General features: G+C 46.7%; 1 protein-coding gene across 1 annotated transcript; it reads left to right on the forward strand.

Moving 5' to 3' along the window:
* The first annotated feature begins 10,221 nt into the window (after positions 1 to 10,221).
* On the forward strand, positions 10,222 to 17,698 carry LOC130491232 (arylacetamide deacetylase-like 4). The gene is made up of 4 exons (XM_056864943.1): positions 10,222 to 10,398; positions 13,739 to 13,955; positions 15,719 to 15,782; positions 16,924 to 17,698. The coding sequence occupies exons 1-4, from the start codon at positions 10,222 to 10,224 to the stop codon at positions 17,696 to 17,698; spliced, it is 1,233 nt and encodes a 410-aa protein (XP_056720921.1).
* Positions 17,699 to 18,084: the final 386 nt, after the last annotated feature.

An 18,084-nucleotide genomic window follows, 5' to 3' on the forward strand; every position in this document is an offset into this window, starting at 1 on the left:
CTGTCCCGTTAGTTCTGAAACACACAAAATGCTGGCAAATAAACTGGGTGCTCAAAAAAAAAAATCCTACCATTTTCTGTTCCTTGCTGTATTACTCTGAGATTGTATTGGCTGCCAATTGTTTAGGACTGGCATTAAGAACGTAAGAACATAAGAAAGGCCCTGCTGGATCAGACCAAGGCAGTCTGTTCACACAGTGGCCAACCAGGTGCCTCTAGGAATCCACTAAAAAGACGAGTGCAGCAGCACCATCCTGCCCGTGTTCCACCGCACCCAAAATAATGTCGCTGGAGCTGGCGGATTGTGCCAACGTCCAGGAATGACCACCAGAACCACTAGAGCTTATAGAAATGCAGTTGTTTATTTACAGTGCTAAATACACACTCTATCCACCATATCTCCCAACAGACTCATGGAGTCTAACACTTATATACATAATGCCACCACCAGGCATCAATTAGTAGTTCAGGCTGAGTTACCCTACAGGTGCAACAGATCACCTCAGCCTCTGGCCTCAACTGGTTCTGGCCAGTGTAATCAGGCCTCCTAGGGGCTTTCCAGGCCATTGTATCAGCCCAGGTTGGCAGTTAGATCCCCTTCATCTAACTCTGCCTGCCACAGCTAATATGACAGCCTTGCATATTCCAACACTCCTTCTCAAGTATGTCATATTAGTTTGGACAGCTGCAAGAATCTGTTGCAATCCACCACCTTGGCAAATAGATCTTCTATATTAGTTACACCTGCACATTTTATCACAGTTATCAGATTATTGTTTACCGCAGCTGACACATTCTGGTACCTTATTTTTACATGCTTGCTCTTGCCTCTAACAGATTGCTCATTGGCAAGAGTTTTTGCTGCTTCATTATCTGAAAACACTTTCACTGGCAGGGATACTTGTACACCCAATTCATTTAACATGAACACAAACCATTCCAGTTGTCCCACACATCGCTAATGGCGCTATTCTCTGCTTCACATGAGCTAGTAGCCACGAATGATTGTTTCTGGGACTTCCAATGAATTGGTGCCTTTCCCAGATACAAAATATACCCAGTTGTAGATATGGAATCTTTTTCATCTGCCCAGGAAGCATCCACATAAGCTGTCAAGCTTCCCTCCTCTGCTCTCAAGTGTAACTGCTTATCCACCGTGCTCTTCAAATACCTAAGGACCCGCTTAGCAGCCTTCCAGTCTCTTTGCTTTGGAGACATATTTCATTTAGTGAGACAGTGTACAGCTTGATAGATATCAGGTCTGGTCCAACAAGCTAAATAGACAAGGCTCCCGACTAGAGATTGGTATAGTTCTCTGTCACACTCTTCTTGCCCTTCTGTCTCATCTTTCACATACCCTGTGACCATTGGGGTATCCACAGCATTTGCATTAGTCAAGTTAAACCTTTCCAGCAATTGCTGTATTTTGCTTGGTTGAGATAAGGAATAAAATCCATCCTTGTCTCTAGACACCTGTACCCCCAAATAGCTTTGAATGGGTCCCAAACATTTCAGTTTGAACTTGGTACTCAACTCCTTCTGAAACTGTATTTGTTCTTGTGTTGTATTAGTCACCATACAGATATCATCCACGAAAACAATCAAGTAAGACACGCTTTGCCCCGTGCTCCTTGAATACAGACAGGAGTCAGCCACACTCTGTGTGAATCCTAATTGCTTTATGGCTTTGTCAAAGCAATTATACCGTTCCCTAGCTGACTGATGGAGACCATAAAGAGCCTTGTTAAGCCGTAAAACCATGGCTCCTTCTTTCAGCTTGAACCCGGGAATTTGCTCCATGAAAATTGTTTCTTTTAGTGGAGCATTCAGGTATGCAGTTTTGATATCATAGTGCCATACCTCTAACTTCTTTAACCCTACCACTGCCAGGACAGATCTAACTGATTCAGCCCGAATCTTGGGACTGAAGGTTTCATAATAACTCAAGTATTTTCTTTGGCTATATCCCTTGCAGACTTGTCTGGCTTTTCTTTGCACAGCACCATTAGCAAGACTTTTCACCTTGAAAATCCACCTGCAACCAATTACTGGTTGTCCGCTCGGCAGTGATGTGTGAGTGAACACCTTATGCTTCTTCAGAGCTTGCATTTCCAAATTCATTGCCTCATACCATAAATCTCTCTCCTTCTCTCCCAGAGAAAGCATTTCTTGGTAATTAGCCATTCATGAATTGACACATAATTAGCACAGTCACAGCTTTCATCGTACCCAAACCTTATGGGAGCTTTACCCTTTGTAGTCCTGTCAGAGCGTCTGACTACCATTTCCCCCGCCTCCCCTCCTTCTGAATCCTCAGACCTTGCAGCTTCCCTGCTGGGAGTTCTCTGCGGGGAAATGTTTATGTCTTGGGTTTCTGCCTGCTCACTTAAAGGCAACTGCACTGTCTCTGGCTCCTTTTCCTCCCCATGCAGCCTTGGCCAGTTAAAAGATTCACCAAAGGTAGCTGACCTGCTACAGGTGATTCTGTTCTGGGCATCTGCAAACCTGTAAGACTTGGCTGACTTTTGATAGCCTAGGAAAAGTAACTGCTTGGACCTTTTGCTTCCCTTTCTCCTTTGATGCAAAGGGACATTTACCCATGCCTTTGTCCCAAAAATTCTGAGATGCTTCAAAGAGGGATTCTTTCCATATAACACCTTATAGGGAATATCGTTTATGCTTGTTGATCAAGTAATTTGACACCTTGATCGCCTCACCCCAAAATCTAGGTTTGAGCTGTGAGTCTTCCAGCAGAGCTTGCATCATTGACGGCAAATATTGATTTCTTCGCTCTGCGACCCCATTCTCCTGTGGCACCCCGGGATTAGCAAGTCTCTGTTCTATCCCTTTACTTTCCAGGAACTGAGTCAGGGCATGTAATAAGAATTCTCCACCCCAATCACACTGTATATTTTTTACTTTGAGGTTTAACTGCCTCTCAACCCTGGCAAGCCAATATTTGATAGTTCGGCAAGCCTCACTCTTTTGCTTTAAGAGATAAATCCAACCAAAACAAGTCTTGTCATCTACCACACATAATGCATATCTGTTTTTGAACACACTGTCCGGATAGGGGCCGCTCAGATCCATGTGGACGACCTCTAGGGGTTGGCTACTAACCCTGCTGCTGGCCTTGGCCACTGGACCCCTCCTACTTTTGACTGATTTGAAAACCTTGCAGTCCAAGAAGGAATTGCACTTATTCAGTGTTAGGTCACCCCCTAAAGCCTCTAGGGTTTTCTTTAGAGTAGAATAGACGGCATGGCCGAACCTTCTGTGGAGGAGGTGCACACAGCCGTCATGTGGCTTAGGGTTTAATGCTTCCACCGCATTAAATGACTCTGCTGAGCTACTGTGCACCACATAAACATCCTGCTTAATGGGCCCCTTTAACAGTACAGCCTCTTGCTTTTTTACCAGGCAGGCTTTCGCCTGAAACACCACAGTAAAACCAGCTTGAGCAAGGGCAGACACGCTCAATAAATTATTCTCGAGCCCTGGGACGCACAAAACATTCCTGAACGTGTGATTTAAAGCCGGGAAAAATACCTCCCCCTCACACTCCACCTCCAAATGTTTCCCGTCCGCCAAACTTACATGGGTCTTGGCTGAACACTTTTTAGATTTTAACATTGAAGCAGTATTTACAAACACCTTGCTAGCTTCACTGTCCATGAGCCACAGGCTCTCTGCTTCTCCGGCCTCCGCCAGCACAACTGAGGTATGCGAGGAATTCCCAGTCTGTTTTCGCAGACGTCTTCTCGCCAACTCATTAGGGCAGTTTCTTTTGAAATGCTTTGTTGAGCCGCAACTGAAACATTTGTTCACAAAGAGCACACATTCCTCCGGTTCCTCCTTGAAGACTCCACTCCTCCGGCCAGCTCCACGTGCTTGCTTCTCCGACATCTGCGTAGGGTAGAACGCCGCCCCACTGGTATGGCCCCTCAGCTCGGCTGATGTCTTCGGTGATGTCATCGGCGAAGTCATCGGCGTTGGCTGTATGGGTGGTCCCTCTCCGGGGTGAACTCCTAACTGCGGGGCTGATGTCTGCCGCGACGATTGAGCTGCTCTTATCACCTGATGCGGTCTCTGCTGGGCTGCGGCCATCTGGTCCTGGCTCTCCCATCACCTTGCTTCGTCTTCAAGGATCCGTCCCCACACGTATTCTGGCGTTAAAAGTGCCGCATCCATACACTCCAGGGATGTTATCAGCACATGGTAGCTGTCATCTAAGGATCCTAGCATGAAGTGCATTCGGTCCTCTGGAGAATAATTCTTTCCCCTCAGCTCTAGCTGTCTGAAAATCTCCGCTAGATTCCTGAGGTGCTCGGCTGCTGGTGCGTGGGACAATTTATGGCTTCGGCACAGCCTCCTCGTTAATGAGAGGATAGTCCCGGCTGAAGTCCAAAGGTGAACGGTCTTCAAAGCCACCCACGCTTCGCGAGCATTTGGCTTCCCTGCCACGTAGACTAGCTGGTTGTTGTCTACTGACAGAATTATGTTTGCTAGAGCCTTGCTGTCCCGTTCTCGCTCTACCTCAGTTACAGGCACCTGCTCTACGGCTGCCCACTGAGCCGCCCGCTTGAGATAATGTTCCAATCTCACCGACCATGTAGCATAGTTGTCTGAGGTCAGCTTTTCCATGGGAATTTGAGATTGAGCCATTTCTCCACTCAATCTCCCACTGCTTCTATAGCTGCTATGGCTTCTGGAATCCTGGATGTTCCTCTGATACTAGAGAGAATAGGTAAGCAGCATGACTAATATCCATTCTAACTAACAGCCATGAATACCCCTCTCCTCCGTGAATATGTCCACTCCCCGCTTAAAGCCCTCCAAGCTGGCAGCCATCACCACATCCTGGGGCAGGGAGTTCCACAATTTAACTATGCGTTGTGTGAAAAAATACTTCCTTTTATCTGTTTTGAATCTCTCACCCTCCAGCTTTGACCCCGTGTTCTAGTATTATGGGAGAGGGAGAAAACCTTCTCCCTGTCCACTCTCTCCAAACTCTCTCCAAGCTGGCAGCCATCACCACATCCTAGGGCAGGGAGTTCCACAATTTAACTATGCATTGTGTGAAAAAAATACTTCCTTTTATCTGTTTCGAATCTCTCACCCTCCAGCTTTAGCAGATGACCCTGCGTTCTAGTATTATCAGAGAGGACAAAATGTCTGAAGAACTGAGTCAAGCTGAGGTTGTTGGGACTCTGCTTCTTGCATTGTTAGGAGGATGCTCGGCTTGGAACTTTCCAAACTGTGATTTGCCCCAGTTGACCAGGGTGGCTGTTTGTGGGGGTGTCCTCTCACCATCTTCAACTTTTCAAAAGTGTCCAGACTCAGAGGTTCAACAAGATTGGGGACTGCTGGTCCACTGTACTGGTAGAGCCTCATCCTTTTCTATAGTCGCTTCCACCTTGTGGAGTGGATTTCCTGAAGAGATGAGGGGGCTGCCATCTTTAAAAGATTTTAGGAGTTTTTTGGTGGGAAGATGGCCGACGGGCGGTATAGTTGTTACTAGCCGCTCGCAACCTTCCTTCTGTTGGAGGGTCTTCAGCTAAGCTTGAGGACCTGGAGTCTCAGAATCCACTTCTGAGTCCCCCCCCCCCCGACTGGATTGGGGCTCCAAGAGTCCTGGGCTCCTGCTGTCCCACCGCAGGTACCAGGTGAAGCTGAAAGCGGGTCAGGATCTCCCGAGCCAATCGGAGACCCGCCATTACTCCCCCCCACCTCCTCTTTTTTCCTGTCTCTTCTCTGTGTCTGAGCTTGGAAACTTTGGAAATCAACCCTCACTCAGTCAGAGATCTGCATGCCGTGCAAGTAAATTAACTGGCCATTTTCAGATGTTTTGGAAGCCGCTGCCAAAGCCAAAGCTGCCAAGAAGGCAAAGCAAAAGTCAGCCGGCGAAAAACACTTTCAATTTTGGACCTCAAATGGAAGAGCTGAAGGATGCTTCCCCCCCCCATGAGGGCTTTTATATTTTCACCTGGAGAAAATGGCCGCTTTGGCAGTTGGGCTCTAAGGCATCGAAGTCCCTCCCCTCCCCAAACCCCGTCCTCCTCAGGCTCCATCCCAAAAACCTCCTGTCAGTGGCGAAGAGGGGCCTGGCAACCCTACCTGTAGGGTTTTCAAAGCAAGAGACATCCAGAGGTGGTTTGGAGGAGGTCCGCCATTGCCAGCCTCCTGGTATTCCTTGGAGGTTGACCATCCAAATATTAACCAGGGCCAATCCTGCTTAGCTTTTGAGATCTGACCAGATCAGGCTAGCCTGGGGCTGTCCCCGTCAGGGTTTCTTGCTCCTAGAGCTTGCTTATTCCTCATCAGGATGGGGCTGTCATGTGTGGAGGGAGATAATGTGCAAACTCATAGTTTTTTTTGCTTCATCTCAAGGGAATCTCCCAGGTATGTAGAAACTTCTACCTTGTCTAGGGATAACCTGATTTTACTGTTTCCATGCTCCCAGTAAAGGCAGCTGCTTTGCTGTTTGCAGGTCCATTGATTTTATTTATTTACTTCATTCCCTTTCCACCTTTCTCCGCAATGTGGCCCAAAGCAGCTGACATCGTTCTCCTCTCCTCTGTTCGATCCTCACAATGACATCCCTATGAGGAAGCTTAGGCTGAGAATGTGTGACTGGCCCAGGGTCACCCAGCAAGCTCCATGGCAGACTGGGGATTTGAACCTGTGCCTCCCAGATCCCAGTCCAACCCTCGAAACCACGACACCACGCTGGCGCTTTGATGTTTTGTTTGTGTTTGATTGTGTTGCTGGACATGTCGACAGTTCTCTTTTAGTGTGCTTATGAAGTAATAAGCATGTGCTCTGAGCACTTAGCCACATGCCCAGCCTTTCATCTGATTTGGAAAAAGTTATTGTGCTGATGTTGCATTAGCATCAACGTGTGATTCTGAAGCAATCAACCCATGCTTTGAAGAGTATTTTTACTTTGAATCTCATTGCTTCACCCATGTCAATAACCCTGCTCACTGCAAGAAGAAAAAGAGTTGGTTTTTCTATGCCGACTTTCTCTGCCACTTAAGGAAGAATCAAACCGGCTTACAATCACCTTCCCTTCCCCTCCCCACAACAGACACCCTGTGAGGTAGGTGGGGCTGAGAGAGCTGTGACTAGCCCAAGGTCACCCAGCTGGCTTCGTGTGTAGGAGTGGGGAAACAAATCCAGTTCACCAGATTAGCCTCCGCCGCTCATGTGGAGGAGTGGGGGATCAAACCCGGTTCTCCGGATCAGAGTCCACCGCTCCAAACCACCGCTCTTAACCACCACAGCACGCAGGCTCTCAGTAAAGTACCATCTGAGAACCATGCCCCTGCATTCTCCCAAAAGCTGGCTCAATGCAGGGTTGACGGCTGAACACCCAAGCAAACTTGTTCATCCATCCCTGAGTTGACTGACCAGTGGCATAATTCCTCAAGAAGGCAGCATTGCTTTGGAAGGGTGGCTTCAGCTTAGGCGTTACTTCATCCCCCCTGAAAACAAAGGCCTCTCAAAGGTCTCATGAGGATTGAAGGAGAAAGTAAGGTCTGGTGTAGAGAATGCTTGGGAATTATATAAACCCACCCCTGGACCCTCAGGCTGGGTAGGACGCGCTTGACTCTCTCTCTATGGCTAGAGAGAGTGAGTGAGTGAGAGAACAGCTAGGGGTGAACTGGGAAGTGAAAACTGCCCTGGAGTGAGCCAGTGACATAAGGGTCGCTCCACTCAACAGTGCCAACAGGGTCATGAGCTCACCCATGGCTTCCTTCTGCCAACTGCTGGCAGCGCTGGAGCACTCAGTTGGTAAACTGACCACCGCTCTTAGCCACTAAGTCAGCTGCGTCTTGGTGGCACTTTACACACACATATAAATTTTAATAAGGTGCACAGTCAAGTTAAAAACTAACAGAGGCAAGACTTTCACATTCAATATATACATATATATTGAATATATATATACATATATATATATATAGTTTATACTATATAGTATATACATATATTGAATATGTATATACATATATATAGTTTGACATAATACACTGCTTGATGTATACACATCCTCAAGAGCCCGGCATGTAACAGAAAGTGAGACATGGAAGCCATGTTCTAGTATATAAGGAATAAATAACCTTACAGGGAACTTCATTATACTAGAAGGGCTTTCATGCATTTTTTTTTTTTTACTGTACATTATGACACAATTATATTATTAGGATGTGTGCTAGTTTATAACTCTATTACAGACTGCTGAGGAAGGCCTTCTCAAGCAGAAACGCGTTTGGTCCTTTTTGGATCCTACTTTGGTCAATGTAAAATTGTACATCTCATGTGTATAAGTTTGTATGTATATATTGCATGTGAAAGTCTTGCCTGTGTTAGAGGCCTTATGTTTTTTAACTTGAATGTGCACCTTATTAAAATTTATATACTTGTAATTTTAGCATTTTTCAGCTCTCAACCTCTTTGGTTTGGAATCCGCATTTTGGTTGAGTTCCATTTAGTTCCCCCTCCTTTTGTTGACTTTACACACACACACAAAGCAGTAGACACCTTTAAAAAATAATTGTGCCCCCCAGAAGCGATGTCAGTCCTTTGAAAATGCTGCTATCAGAGAGAGCTCAGGTACCTTGAAATACACCAGTGTGTCTAGATCTCTGAACATGGAATCTGAGTAGCTCAGTATCTGATTAGATTGTTCTGTGTTCTGGGATTGTTCTGTGGAACTTCACCGGGAGAACCTGAAGCCACAACTAAATTTAGACTGCGGTGGCGTTGCATCAACCATGAAACCTCATGCAAAAGAGCCAGTGTGGTGTAGTGGTTAAGAGCGGTGGTTTGGAGTGGTGGACTCTAACCGGGTTTGATTCCCCACTCCTCCACATGAGTGGCAGATGCTAATCTGGTGAACCGGGTTGGTTTCTCCATGCCTACACATGAAGCCAGCTTCTGGGTGACCTTGGGCTAGTCACAGCTCTCTTAGAGCATCCTTGGCCCACCTACCTCACAGGGTGGCTGTTGTGGGGAGGGGAAGAGAAGGTGATTGTAAGCTGGTTTGATTCTCCCTTAAGTGGTACAGACACTCAGCATATAAAAACCAACTCTTCTTCTTCTTCTTCTACCATATTTTTTTTTCAAAAGAAAATGCTTTGTATTTTTGTTTCATGAATTTGTGTCATCTCTCTGCCAGTACTTTCACCTGATCTTTGATGGCAAGAGCACATGGAGCCCTAGTCTATCTATGAAGAATATGTCTACCCATACTCTGCAGGTGTGCAAGGAAGGATGAAAAAATGTCCCATGTTTCCTTCTTTGATTGTTCTAGAATTTCTCTAGGGTATTTCTAGTCATGATGCATACCTATTCTCTCCAGTCTCAGAGGAGCATGCCTATTATATTGGGTGCTGTGGAACCCAGGCAGGATGGTGCTGCTGCAGCCGTCTTGTTTGTGGGCTTCCTAGAGGCACCTGGTTGGCCACTGGGTGAACAGGCTGCTGGACTTGATGGGCCTTGATCTGATCCAGCATGGCCTTTTTTACAAAGATTGAGGAAAGGGCCCTACTGTGATTTTCTATCTTTAAATGGGACCTCAGTTTTCTCAACTGGCAAGGATAAATGCTCTAAAAAAACCCAAAAGCCATTTGAATTGATTCCAGTAGCACCTTAGGGACCAACAAGATTTTGTGGGGGATGAACTTTCGAGAGTCAAAGGTCCCTTCATCAGATACATATTGGCATGGAGACCTCTGAGTCCTTATATCCCAGTCAGAAGGTGAGAGAGGTGTCACCTTCTGACTGGGATATAAAGACTCAGGGGTCTCCATTACAACCCTCCTCCTCCTCCTCCTCCTCCTCCTCCTCCTCCTTCTTCTTCTTCTTCTTGTTTTGCAACATATTGTAGTTTGCCAGCTCTCCATAAAAGAAATTATGGCTCCTTATTGAACATGGGAGGCTCTCTTCATTCATGTGTCACGTGTAAGAATTTTTTGCAATATAGATATTCAAATGGTTTTTCATAAGATGCATGCTAAGCTGATTACATTGCAATAACTGGTGGAGCAAAAAATTTCCACCTCTAATTAACATCTCCGTTTATATATATATATATATTCAGATCAGAACCAAGCAAGAGAAGCTCTCTTCTGCTAGTATATCTGCTAGTTCCTTTACTGACCGGCATTTCCAGCTCAAGTGATTCTCCCGCTAGAAGCTTCTGAGCGCAAGACCAATGGTGCTGATTTGGAATGTTCTTGCACAGGTGGCGTATGCTGTGCTGGCTGCTGTCTTCCTATGGCTGGGCTGGGCTTTGCATTATCATTTCTCCACAACCAAAGTCCCTTGCGGAGTGTGTCAACCTCTAAAGCTCCGGATTCTGCACGTTATAGGTGTCCTGGTGTTTAGCTTGGTGAGTTGACTTTACTTGACTTCAGGTTTGGGATAGGGCTGTTGAAAAATAAATTCGGTAAAATTCAGATTCGGCAAAATTCGGCCCGTTTTGATGTGGGAAATGCCAAAGTCCGAACTCCCCCGATACGGATCCGTGCAATTCGGCACGAGATTTAGAGTTCGGGGGAAAATTCGGCCATTTAAAGCCATTAAAAACACATTTGCGCCTTTCCGCGGCTCTGGGGAGCATGTTTGGAGGTAGAGGTCCCAAACCTTCAGCGTAGCTTCAGGGGACCCTTCTTGCAAGAACCCCCAAGTTTGGTGACGATTGGGGCAGGGGGTCCCAAATTATGGGGACCGGAAGGGGTCCCCCCATCTGCCCATTGCAATAAAGCCATTACAAACACATTCGTGGCTTTCTGCGGCTTCAGAGGGGAGCTTTTTGGAGGTAGAGGCCCCAAACTTTCAGTGTGGCTTCAGGGGACCCTTCTTGCAAGAACCCCCAAGTTTGGTGATGATTGGGGCAGGGGGTCCCGACTTATGGGGCCCAGAAGGGGTCCCCCCTCTGCCCATTGGAATGAATAGAAATAAATAGACCGTTTGGACCCAGAGTTTGCAAAACCATGCAAAGCAACACGTGACGTGACCTTGGGAGTTTGCAAACCATGGAAAGGGACAGAGGCACGCTAGCTATGCATAAGGAGCAGGTGGGGGTGGAATTTCCCCTTTTGCATCGGAGTCGGGAGTCTCGGGACCGGGTATCATGGGCCCTGCCTTGGGAGCTGAAGACTCGGAGGACTCTGAAGCTGAAGTGGAGGAACAGGTTGCCTCTGGGCCTCCAGTATCTTCATTGCAGTCAGTAGCACAGGAGCCTGAAACAACTCAGCAGGAACCACAGCTAGGCAGAGAGATGGAACAAGGGCAGACAGATGCTACTCTTCCCCCAACCCCTGCAGCAGAAGCTGAGAATGGCAGCCCTCCAAGCTCACCTGAACCTGATAGGCATATCAGGACTCGGCAGCGTGTGATTTTGCAGGGTAAAAGAAGAAGTGCTCGCTTGAAGAGGCTAAGCAGACAGAGAACTGGTGCTGAGTCGTTTCAGGATGAAGCCTAGCTTGGAAGTGCACTGACTGATAAAGGCAGTGCAGGCATGCTTTCACTTTGCGGAAGCAACTGTGCAGTTTCTCTGTGTTCCTGCTACTGCTCATGATTAATCTTCCCGGCTGTGGACTCCTGCCTGCTTTGACGACGCCTCTGACTTCTGACCTTAGTAGATAGCATAATCTTTGTTGCCTGCTCTGAAAGGGGCTAGATACCCCCCACACGTCTGAGGGGTATCTAGCCCTTGACCGCCCAGCCCTTGACCTACGCCAGCACACCGGGCAAATGCATTGTTTAAGTCACAATTTGAAAACCAGTTTTGAGCGAGCATCAAAATAGACCTAACCAATCTTATGAATGAGGGAAAACCTGAGGACACACAACTGAAGCCCCCCCCCCTCAAACCAGGGAGAGAGAGACACGAGCGGGCACACACACACCCCGGGCAGAACGGGCGAAACTCCCCCTCTCAAACCAGTACGGCTCAGCCCCAAACGGGAAAAAAACCAAGAAGGAGGAGGTGCAGTTGCCAAGCGGCGCTGGGGAGAGACTCACGCAAGCCGCACCGTTGCACTCAACCCCAGGCTAGGGGAAAAAAACAAAAGCAGAACAAAGCACACACTCCAGCAGAGGCGAGCGGGCACACACCCCCTTCGGCAGAACAGGTGAAGCCCCCCCTCAAACCAGTACGGCCCGGCTCAACCCCAAACAGGAAAAAACCAAGGAGGAGGAGGCACGGCCTGGGTGCCGAGCGGAGAGAGACTAGCTAGCCGCCGCACAGACTCAACTTTAAACTTTAAAAGCAGAACACACACTCCCGCAGAGGCGAGTGGGCACACCCCCCTCGGCAGAATGGGCGAAAGCCCCCTTTGGCTTCCCCCCACCCACCCACAGAAACTGCTCCCCCACACACACACAGACTCTGCTTCCCCCCCCCCACATACACACACACACAGGAAAAAAATTATAGAGAAAAGCCTCAAAATGGGTCTTACTGTGAATGTCTTCGCTTCCATCAGGAGCAGGGACTGGGAGTCAGGAGTAATCCAATACGATTCCATTTATGCACGGGAGGTTTTGCCTTGGATTTGCCGCTCTCTAGATGCACAGGATCGCCTGCTCCCAATCATTCCAGTGATGCCCCAATCGTCACCAAACTTGGGGGTTCCTGCAAGAAGGGTCCCCTGAAGTTACACTGAAATTTTGAGACCTCTACCTCCAAAAATGCCCCCTACTCCATGCCCAGAAGATGGCAACAAAAACCCTCCAGGATCCCTGGCCAATCTGGCCTGGAGGAAAATTGCTTCCTGACCCCAAAGTGGCTATTGGCATTTCCCTGGGCATTTAAGAAAGGGCCACAAGAGCCAAGCACTGACACTGACACAGCCCTTCCTGCCCTCCCTCTCATGATCTGCCTAAGTTCACAGAATCAGCATTGCTGACAGATGGCCATCTAGTCTGCTTAAAAACCTCCAAAGGAGAGCCCACCACCAACAGAGGAAGCTTTTTGCACTGACAAAATGTTCCAACGGTCAGAAAGTTCTTCCTAATGTTTAGCCAACATTTCAACCCATCGGTTCTGGTCTGACCTTCTGGAGCAACAGAAAACAACAGCACCATCCTCTATATGACAGCCTTTCAAGTACTTGAAGATGGTTTTCATATCACCTCTCAGTCGTCTCCTCTCCAGGCTAGACATACCCAGCTCCTTCAGCTTTCCTCATAGGACTTCATCTTCAGACCCCACACACAATACTATAGGTGAGGTCTAACTAGAGCAGAGTAAAGCATGTGATCACATTGGCCATTTTTGCATGGTAATTTTGCATGGTTCCAGGCTGAAGCACCCCGCAGATTTTTTTGAATTTTGCACGCTGAACCATCATTCCGAAAATGACTGCGAAGCCAGCACAGACCTGCTTCGCATTACAAAAGAGCCCACTTAACGCGACCTTTTGTGTTTGCTCCGCCGCTCCTGCGAAGAATAACCAGAGGGAACCATGCAAAACAACAGTGGCCCTTTAGCTATGCACATGCTAATGGCTATGCAAACGAACGAAGGAGCAGGCAAGTGGGGGGTGGAATTTCTCCTTTTGCATCGGGACCGTGAATCGGCATTTTTAAAGTCGCATTTTAAAAATGAGCTTTCAGCGAGCATCAAAACTGACCATGCAAAAATGGCCCTTGTGTGAACTGGACAATATACTTCAGTTGATTTAATTCTCTCTATTTTTCTTTCCTTGTTTCATTGCCAACAGGATCACATTTGCTGGAAAATGGGTTTCTGCCACAGGTTTACCATGGTGAGGTTTTTGATCGATGGAATTCCTCCCTCAGATGATCCAATGCTCTCCATTAAGGATTACACCTTTGAGGGTGTACCTGTAAGGAGCTATCAGCCTAAGAGACCACAAGCTGGGTTGCAGAGAGGAATTCTGTTCTTCCACGGAGGATGTGGAATATTTGGGAGCATTGGTAATAAAAGCATTTGTAAAATCTTCTAAAGATGTAATCTGCATCCACAAATCCTTAGATATTAAAGCTATGATTGCGCAATAATAATCATTAGCAACTGGATTCTCTCGTGTGAACAAGCCAATCCAGTTGCTAATTATTAATTATATTTATATCCTGCTTTTCAGATGAATTTTATACCAATATACATCAAGAGAGCCAGCATGGTGTAGTGGTTAAGAGTGGCTAAGACTCTGATGAGGAGCGGTTAAAACTCTTAGGGATGTTTAGCTTGGAAAGAAGGCAGTTAAGGGGAGACATGATAGAGGTCTAGAAAATTATGCATGGCATGGAGAGAGTGGACACGGAGAAGCTTCTCTCCCTCTCTCATAATACTAGAATGCAGGGTCATCTGCTGAAGCTGGAGGGTGAGAGATTCAAAATAGGTAAAAGGAAGTATTTTTTCACACAATGCATAGTTAAGAAGAAGAAGAGTTGGTTTTTAGATGCCAACTTTCTCTACCACTTAAGTGAGACTCAAACTGGCTTACAATCACCTTCCTTTCGCTTCCCCACAACAGACACCCTGTGAGGTAGGTGGGGCTAAGAGAGCTCTAACAGAGCTATATCTTGCCCAAGGTCACCCAGCTGGCTTTGTGTGTAGGAGTGCGGAAACAAATCCAGTTCACCAGATTAGTGTCCGCAGCTCATGTGGAAGAGTGGGGAATCAAACCTGGTTCTCCAGATCAGAGTCCACAGCTCCAAACCACCGCTCTTAACCACTAGTTAAATTGTGGAACTCCCTGCCCTAGGATGTGGTGATGGCTGCCAACTAGGAAAGCTTTAAGAGGGAAGGGGGCATGTTCATGGAGGATAGGGCTATTCATGGCTACAACTAAAAATGGATACTAGTCATGATGCATACCTATTCTCTCCAGGATCAGAGGAGCATGCCGAATACATTAGGTGCTATGGAACACAGGCAGGATGGTGCTGCTGCAGTCGTCTTGTTTGTGGGCTTCCTAGAGGCACATGGTTGGCCTCTGTGTGAACAGACTGCTGGACTTGATGGACCTGGGTCGGATCCAGCAGGGCTTTTCTTATGTTTGTGTTCTTATGGAGAACCGGGTTCGATTCCCCCCTCCTCCACATGAAGCCTGCTGCGTGACCTTGGGCCAGTTCTCTCAGGACTCTCTCAGAACTCTCTCAGCCCACATGGAGGCAGGCAATGGCAAACTACTTCTGAACATCTCTTTGCTTGGGGTCGCCATAAGTTGGCTCAGGTGTGACTTGATCACACACACACACATACACACACCTCAAGGTTAGAGACCAATTAAGAGTCTTGAGACCAATGGAAATTTCTTTCTCTACAATAATCCTAGACTTGGAAACAGACATGGCCGCATTGCTTCCTTTTGCACTGGAATCTCAGGGCCTATATTGATTCCTGGCCTGACCTGGATGGCCCAGGCTAGCCTCATCTTGTCAGATCTTGGAAGCTAAGCAGAGTCGGCCCTGGTTAGTATTTGGATGGGAGATCACCAAGGAAGGCCGGGATTACTATACAGAGGTGGGCAATGGCAAACCACCTATGAATGTCTCTTGCCTTGGAAACCCTATGGGGTTGCTGTAAGTTGTCTGTGTCTTGACTGCCCTTTCCACTCCTGTACTGATTCCCAACTCTGCAGACGACACCTGCTGAACTTCTGAACGTAGACATGTCCTTTGATTTTGAACACCATGTTCTGCAACGACTCTCTCCTCCCACATTATTTTTTCAGATGCCTATGAAAGATGGAGCCGTTACGTTACCAAGGAAAGCGACTCGGTGCTTATCTCTGTAGGGTGAGTGAATCCTTTCGTTTCTGGAATCTTGAACTTTGGTTCCTTGAAAGGTTTCCTTTGTCTGGCGTTCAGACATAAGACATGTCAAGACATGATATGAAATACGAACAGTTCAATGAAAAATGGAAATTATTTTATGAATATGCTGACGCCTAAAACTAACAATAACGAATTAACAAAGTAGACACTAACAAATGTTAATGGCGTTTAATTTAAATCTGTACGTAGAGAATAGCCCTGATCGTTAAGATAAAACAGCCGATAAGAGGGCAGAGTTAAAACAGATACTTAATATGTCTAATAGCTTATAAAACTTTTTTTAAAGATTATATTATATGCTTGAATATTTTCTTTTTCTTTCATAATAAGAGATTTTATAACAAGAGTGACTATTTGATTACAAAAGGGTGCAGAATGGCAGGGCAATGTAGTCTGCCTGACTTATTTTTGTACCCAATTTCTTTTATTACTGTATATTGGACTTTTCCCCTTTTTTCCCCCTGTCCCTTTTTCCTTATTGTACCCTTCCCTTATATAACAACAACAACAACAACAACAACAAAAGACATGATAAGAATTTATTCCCCTTACTCCTCTTAAGTAGAGGAGAAACATGGGGCATTGGAGGGTAGGGTTGCCAACTCCAGTTTGAGAAATTCCTGGAGATTTGGGGGTGAAGCCTGGGGAAGGCAGGTTTTGGGGAGGGACCTCAGTGGGGTAGAATGCCATAGCAGCCACCCTCCCAAGCAGCCATTTTTTGGGGGGCAATTTTTTCACGCAATGCATAGTTCAGAAGAAGAAGAGTTGGTTTTTATATGCCCACTTTCTCTGCCACTTAAGGGAAACTCAAACCGGCTTACAATCACCTTCCTTTCCCCTCCCCACAACAGACACCCTGTGAGGTGGGTGGGGCTGAAAGAACTGTGACTGGCCCAAGGTCACCCAGCTGGCTTCATGTTTAGGAGTGGGGAAACAAATCCAGTTCACCAGATCAGCCTCTGCCGCTCATGCAGAGGAGTGGGGGAATCAAACCTGGTTCTCCAGATCAGAATCCGCCGCTCCAAACCTCTGCTCTTAGCCACTACACCATGCCAGTATGTGCAACATACATTATTTATATTTCTTATCTTGGTTTCAACAGGTATCGTCTTGCTCCGGAGAGCCCTTATCCATCGCAGTTCAATGACTGTCTTGACGCCACCGTTCACTTTATGAAGAGTTCAGAGAACTATGGAGTGGACCCTGCCCGTATTATACTTTGCGGGGACAGTTTTGGGGGAATGCTGACTGCTTACCTCTGCCAAGAGCTGAAAAGCAGAACCGATCTGCCCAAAGTCCGTGCTCAGGTGCTGATCTGTCCTGTCCTCCAAAGTCTGGACTGTCGTTTACCTTCTTATCAGCAGAACTGTTTCTTCCCTATCTTAACCCGAGTTCATATCGCTAAGATAGCTGCAGTCTATCTTGATAAACCCACATCACTGGTTGACATGGCTCTTGCAGGAAATCTGATCCCTGAAAGCTTTCAAATGAAATACAAAAAGTGGGTAAATTCAGATAATATCCCACAGGAGATTCGAATCAGAAACCACAATCCAGCCCTGCCCCCTGCCCCAGAAGACAATTTATTCAACGTGATAAGTAAACTTCTCAGCCGAAGACTCTGCCCGCTTTTGGCTGAAGATTCTTTTGTCAAAGGTCTTCCGGAAACTTACATCCAAACCTGTGAATATGATGTGCTGAGGGACGACGGCCTGTTATATAAGAAACGACTCGAAGACAATGGCGTCTCGGTTTCGTGGTACCACCTCGAAGATGGGTTTCACGACTGCCAAGCCCTGATAAATCACTGGTTTATCACTTTCTCCAATTGTAAAAGAGGAGTCAGTTCTGTAATTGATTATGTCAAAGGACTATGAATTGTAATAGGGTTGGTGAGGTGATCGGAAACCATAGAATTTTTGGAGGAATTTGCTAATTTGGAAATGGTAGAATTTTAAAAGGAATTTGCTAGAGCAGAGGTTCCCAAACTTTTTGAGTCATGGAGCACTTTTCAGGAGAGAAATTCATCACAGAGCACTAATTTTCACCTAGCACCTGTATACTAAACCAAATGACAGTAGTGTTTTTCTTTCCATTCTCTTCATGGAGCACAAAGGAGATGTTTTGTGGAGCACCTCCATGCTAGAGCATCCCCATCATTTTGAGTTTACTCCACAAATGATGTTAATCGCCCCACTCCTTCAGCTGGCCTGCTTCCACCTGCCGGCTAGCTGAGAGGCGGCGGGCAGCCCCCTCAATTGGA

This window comes from Euleptes europaea, chromosome 19 (genome assembly GCF_029931775.1).
Source record: "Euleptes europaea isolate rEulEur1 chromosome 19, rEulEur1.hap1, whole genome shotgun sequence".
Taxonomy (NCBI): domain Eukaryota; kingdom Metazoa; phylum Chordata; class Lepidosauria; order Squamata; family Sphaerodactylidae; genus Euleptes; species Euleptes europaea.